Consider the following 6071-nt stretch of genomic DNA (forward strand, 5'->3'; position numbering starts at 1 on the left):
GGAGTACCCAGAGAGAACCCACGCAAACACGGGGAGAACATGCAAACTCCACACAGAAAGACCCCGGCCTGATGGTGGAATTGAACTCAGGACCTTCTTGCGGTGCGGCAACAGTGCTAACCACCGTGCCACCCCTTCACCCATTCACACACACATTCACACACTGGTGATGGCAAGCTACATTGTAGCCACAGCCACCCTGGGGCGCACTGACAGAGGCGAGGCTGCCGGACACTGGCGCCACCGGGCCCTCTGACCACCACCAGTAGGCAACGGGTGAAGTGTCTTGCCCAAGGACACAATGACCGAGACTATCCAAGCCGGGGCTCGAACCGGCAACCTTCCGATTACAAGGCGAACTCCTAACTCTTGAGCCACGATCGCCCCTGAAAATGACCAAAATGACTTTTGGTCATTTTCTCCTAATAAAATTAACACAGAGATGAAATTTTCCAATAACTTTATTTTGTTTGACATGTTTAAAAAGTGAAAACGTCTGCATGAAAAACCACTTTTAACAAATATCAAAAGACTCCAAAGACATTTTAAGGCAGATGAATTTTTGGCAAATGCACGTGTCAAGTGAGCACACACTTAAATAAAGTATCAGAATATAAATAACACTGTTACACATAGAGACTCACAATCTTGTCTTTAAGAAGCTCTCTAGATTTTGAACATATGCTGAGGTTAAAGTGCATAAGTCTGGGCTTAATCTGGCTCACTGCCTGTAGTAGTCATGGGCTGAGTCATTGCACACAGCATGCAAACATCTGAGGCTTTGGAAATCCCACTCAGACCAGGGTTTCCCTGCCATTCAAAGAGTTTTAGAACACTGTGGAGAGACACAGACATTGTTTCTGCATACAGTCCAAATCTTATTTGTAGCCCTACAACAGCCAGGCTAGTGTGTAGTGAACATTTCCCAGTTAATCTGCACTCAAAAGCATTTGATCTGCCAAGTTTAACCTGCAGATTGCGAAGACTCCTAAATATGTGGAAGTGAATTTACAACAAGAAGGAAGAAACCATTTGTCACAAAAAGCCCCCCAGGAGCACACGCAAAACTCTGAAGGGATTTCTCAAACATGGTCCAAATAGTTGGAGCAAAATCACCAAAGTTTGTGTAATTAGTAGTGCAGTAGAAAAATATCAGAGCATTTTTGTATCATCTTGAAAGTCTTTTTAAAGTTATATTGCACATTCTGACCTTCAGACACACCCAGTAAGACACTAAATGTACAGGAGACCTCCCACATGTCTCTTAGACTCTGAGTGAAATCGGTCACTGAAAGCTTCTGACACGCTAACGAGCACTGCAGTAGTTCCAGTTCCTTCCTGTGCGCTCATTCACTGCAACTCCATCTATATCTCTTCTTCCTTTTACAACATTTTCAACATTGATCACTTTCAGGACTTCAGCCCAATGTGCGCCATCATTTGTTCATAAATGGTCCACGCCATGGCCGCCATCATGGTCCTCCTCAGAGACCGAGGAACGGCCCCTCTGAAGAAGCCCTGGAGTCCATATTCCTTAGAGAGTGAGAGCAAAGTGAGGCATGCAGCTGATTAAAACCAGCTTATTCAACACGATACATGGAACGCAATTTTAAAACCACAGCAGAGCAAGAAGGAAGATTGAGACAGCTACCATATAGATGTATCTGATGGCCTCTGCTGTCTTGAGTTGCGGATTCACTTGGACATGTGTTTTGACCACATCAGCAGGCTGAGTGATGAGGGAGGCCAACACGCCAGCCAGAACCCCGCAGCTGAAGTTAGCCACAGGAGCCGCAGGAGACGTGCTGATCTCTAAAAGGAAGATAGGCCAGCATGTGTATTTAAATGAATACCAAGAAGAACTCCAAATGCGAATATTTCTCGTTCTTAAGCTACTAAATGTCTCTCTGAGTCCATACTTACCTTTGGGGAGTGAGGCTTTGGTCTGGCTGTAGAACATGACGTAGATGCCGGAGAAAGGAACGTCTCTGAGGAGAGTGGCCATGAGGCCGGAGAACAGAGCCGCGGGACCTTCAGTTTGGCACACGCTGCGCAGAGCCCCTATCACACTCCCGTAACTGTACCTGCCACACTGAAACACAAAGACGTCTGGTTCAGTTCATGCATAAAACAGCACAATATGAACGCAACGCTAAAGTGAAAGCACGCTGCACAGGTCAAACAATAATATCAATGAAGTAAACATTTGTCTACATATATGTTTTCTTCACATACAAGCTGCACAGATGCATTTTTGTTTTAAAGAATTTCTTTCACTTCAGAAGAATAATCAATTGAAATTATACCAAATTCTATCTATTTTTTTAACACAGTATTATAGAAACATATTCTATTTATTTTAGGCTTTTCAAAAAATCTTATATTCATGAATTACTTCATGTAAGTACACGCAGAAGCTCTGGGGTTTAGCTCATGTGAAGAGAGGGTATCTGACACACCTTTTTCACCCTTCTTCCACATACAATGAAACGACTGAGCACCGCCTACTTCAGTCAGAGTCATTATCAGAGTTACACGTGACTGAGGTCTATAAAGAACAGGCTATAAAACACATACACCAAAAAGGCAACACTGGTGCTATGAATAAAGCAACTGAGAAATATGCAGCAGAAAATCTACACTGCTGTATCTATAGTTAGTACGCGCTGACTCAGCAGGAAATCCATAAATCACTTATCAGCACTAATCAGCGAATACACAGAGCCACGAGACAATTTTAAACCTAAACTGAATATAACCTGCTCCAGACAGATTATGTGTTCAGCACCAGGTTTCCATGGCAACCTAGAGAGCCACCAGGTGACATTGAAATCTCCGACTTGAAGTTCGACATACCTCACTAACCAATTAACCTCGCTTCGTAGTACACCCCTCTCTGGACACTGCTTACTTCAAAACGTGTCTTGACGACAGTAACCGGCAGCATCACTACCCCCGCCACCGTCCGGGCTCCGCCCCCCAGCAGCACAGCCTCCGCGGCCCCTGGGCATCTGTCCTGTAAGAAGTGCTGCTTCAGAGAGTAGTAGGTGCTGAAGTAGATCCCAACTCCTGGGATGGTCCGGACGAAGGACTAAAGGAGCAGACGGAGGAGAGAGACTGTCAGATGCATGGTGGCTCACACAGCAGGAATTTGTGACTAAATCTGTACACGAGGTAGACTCGAGTATACAGAAGCTCTAACCGGTGAAACTCCTTTCCAGAGTCCCAGCAGCCTCTCTGTCCGCACCACACTGAGGAGCACCGACACCATCCCCACTCTGCCCGAACTGAAGAAACAATACAGGCATCAGATAAGATGACCGAAAGCCAAAAACAGTCAACGCTGCTGCTATGTGTGCGGCCTATAAAGGTCAATCAATGTCATGCTTTTTGAGTTCACCCAGTCAATAAATAAATAAAATCAGCTTTTGGATCTTATGAGACAGGAAAGCATGCGACACTGACAACTGTGCATGCACACTCACCCAGGCTGCACGCCGGTCTGCAGAGTCTGCAGACGGGTCTTGACCAGGTCGAGAGGCTGGAACAGCAGCGTGGAGCAGGTTCCACTGAGGGAGCCACACATGAAGGCTTTGATGGCCGGGTGCACCTGAGGGTTGTGGGGGAGGGGGGCAAATTTCATTTGCATTTCTAGTTAAAATCCTGACTGTCATGACTATGCCTACAGAGCATATTTCTGTCTCTTTAATGCACACTTACAACAACAAACTACTTAGATGTAATCGCCACTGACAGTGACTCTATTAAACCATGTTTATATTTTGTAAATAAATAATTTAATACCACTTCAATATTCCAACCGTCTTTTCCCCTATAACGCCCAGCCTCACAGTACCATTCACATGTGATGTAACAACAGAGTTTGCTCCCTCAGCTTAATGACTCAGCAGCTCTTCTTCACCTTAACCGCCGTCAGACTCTTAGACCGTGGATTAGTTAATCAGTATTTCCAAAAGTTATCAGTCAGACAGGACGCCCTGATCTCAAGTTACCTAATAAGGATGTACGCACTGATAAGGATGGAGCTTCTGATGTAACAAAACGGAGATCTAATACTCACCACTAAAAGTTCCATGTTTCTTCTCGAGGGTCACTTCTCAAGACGTTTTTGCAATACACTAAACCTTCTGGCTTCCTCCCCTCGTTGCCGTCCACTGAAATGTCTCCCTCTGATTAGAGGGAGAAAGAGGAGTTACTCACACTGGCCTTCCAGGAGCAGGGATGGAGAGATGGTGAGGGAGCGCAGCTCTGCTGTCTGAATGAGGGGACAGTGCGCACACAGAATAGATAAAGCTTGCCTGACCAACACCGTGTGTCCTATTTGCCCCCACCCGATACACAAGGCCACTCATTAACTGACCAAAGATCAGCATGCTACAAATTAGGATAGACCCGGTGCATGAGACACTGCTGCGTGTCCTTCACGAGACTGTGAAGAGCGTGAGCGAGTACGTCAAAAGTAAAGACTGTTCGCACTTGTTTTGAGCACAGTGTCCAAAAACAGTTCCACAGTGTACATAAGAGACACAGCTAGCGCTGGAAAGCCCTGTGAGCTGGCATTCTGCACTTAAGTGTAAGCAAAGAAAACACTGGCTGTCCTTAGAAATAAAACCCTTACATCACTGTTTGCATTTTTTTCAACATAAGATGTTGAGATGATGAAATACAGCACAGGGTGATAAAGAGAATGAAGCACCATCAGGTAGGAGGGAGAAGCATGCATAAAATTAATAGGAAACAAACAACTGTAGACTGTGCGGTGATCTCATTCTCAGGAATATTTCAGCACACACAATTACTTTAAATCTCCAATTTCTATGTGTTCCACATGTGTGTTAAGATTCATTTACTGTCTATCCAGGGCTTCCAAGCAGGCTGCTTTGATGAGCAGAAAATAATAAGCACTTATTTAAGATGAAAGAAAATTAAAATACATCGAAAGCAGGCTCCAAATGTGCAATGTCCAAATTAAGTCAAGAGCCAGAGACATATAAAACAAGTTATAAAGACAGAGATATAACACTGTTTGATATGCTAAATAACATTAAAAATAAAAAATAAAAGAAGTAAAGAAGACCGAGGAGGGATCCTTGTGGAACATCTGTACTACTGGGCTTTCAGACTAAAATCTAAGGTCTGAAGATAATAATGTAATTTCATCTACATGGAGCTAGCACACATCCTTTCCAGTCGAATTTACTGATTTTACTTGAATCACTTAAGTCATGCAAATCATGCAAAGTTGTGGATTTTATGCATAATAAAAACGCCAAAAACAAGATACTGTAACCCAACAATCTAATTACACCAACAGTTTTTATAATCGTGCCAAAGACCAGATGTGCTGATTTTTGTGTTTAAAATACATTTCGTCTTCCCACTATGGCGTTTATATTGAAAAGGGGGCCTACTTCAGGTGTCTCCTTCGACTTTCCGCAGGACTTCTGACAGATTAGCTGACAACACGTTTTCAAAAACATTTTTTTTTAAAAGAGCGCGTTGATGAAAATCGTGTGTGTAATGTTGTGTATTGAGGCTCTGCTGAGCTCTCCCTCTAACGCACCTTTAACTATAGTCCACCAATTGTTTTTCTCTCCCCGCCGAAGTCCAAATAAATAACATCAACGAAGTTACGCTTGAGCGCAAATTCTTCTAATTGACTACTCTAAGCAGGGCGAAGACAAACCTCACCACCACTCCCCACTAAAGAGCTGCAATGTACCACCAAACCTGACAGCCGCCTCTCTATCTCTCTGCGATAAGCCCAAACCGGCCGGTTCCTGTTCTCAGACGCAGCGTGTCGAAACTACGCGGAAGCACCGCCCATCTGCGATACAGCCTTCTGATTGGTTAAACAGTTTCTGGCTGTGACGTGCGCAAGATAAGGGCGCCTCTCCGGGAAGCCAGGGTGAGTAAAAAGAAAAAAAGACTATTTTTTAAGTTAATTAGTAATTTAAATTAAATTACTAATTAACTTAAAAAAATTACAATGTATTTATTTGAACGGAACGAAACATGTTTTGAGTTTTTATTGAAATGAAACTATACCA

General features: G+C 43.7%; 1 protein-coding gene across 2 annotated transcripts; it reads right to left on the reverse strand.

Annotated features, from left to right (window-relative positions):
* Positions 1-443: 443 nt before the first annotated feature.
* On the reverse strand, positions 444-5864 carry LOC113021262 (mitochondrial glycine transporter A-like). Of its 2 annotated transcripts, none has more exons than XM_026165823.1 (8): positions 5585-5864; positions 4082-4190; positions 3486-3610; positions 3203-3287; positions 2912-3091; positions 1924-2092; positions 1652-1812; positions 444-1533 (listed from the first exon to the last, which is right to left on the reverse strand). In XM_026165823.1, exons 2-8 carry the CDS (start codon positions 4094-4096, stop codon positions 1411-1413), a joined length of 858 nt encoding a protein of 285 aa, XP_026021608.1. In that variant the 5' UTR covers positions 4097-4190; positions 5585-5864; the 3' UTR covers positions 444-1410. The 2 variants fall into 2 exon arrangements, with proteins under 2 accessions (XP_026021608.1, XP_026021609.1); XM_026165824.1 differs by having other exon boundaries at positions 4082-4276.
* Positions 5865-6071: the final 207 nt, after the last annotated feature.

Source organism: Astatotilapia calliptera, chromosome 4 (assembly GCF_900246225.1).
Source record: "Astatotilapia calliptera chromosome 4, fAstCal1.2, whole genome shotgun sequence".
Lineage (NCBI taxonomy): Eukaryota > Metazoa > Chordata > Actinopteri > Cichliformes > Cichlidae > Astatotilapia > Astatotilapia calliptera.

Coding starts and splice junctions, on each gene's coding strand:
- LOC113021262 (XM_026165823.1), bottom strand. Junction 3,092..3,202: donor TCTGGAAAGGAGTTTCACCG/GTTAGAGCTTCT, acceptor CTGCTCCTTTAG/TCCTTCGTCCGGACCATCCC. Junction 1,813..1,923: donor CAAAGCCTCACTCCCCAAAG/GTAAGTATGGAC, acceptor TCTTCCTTTTAG/AGATCAGCACGTCTCCTGCG.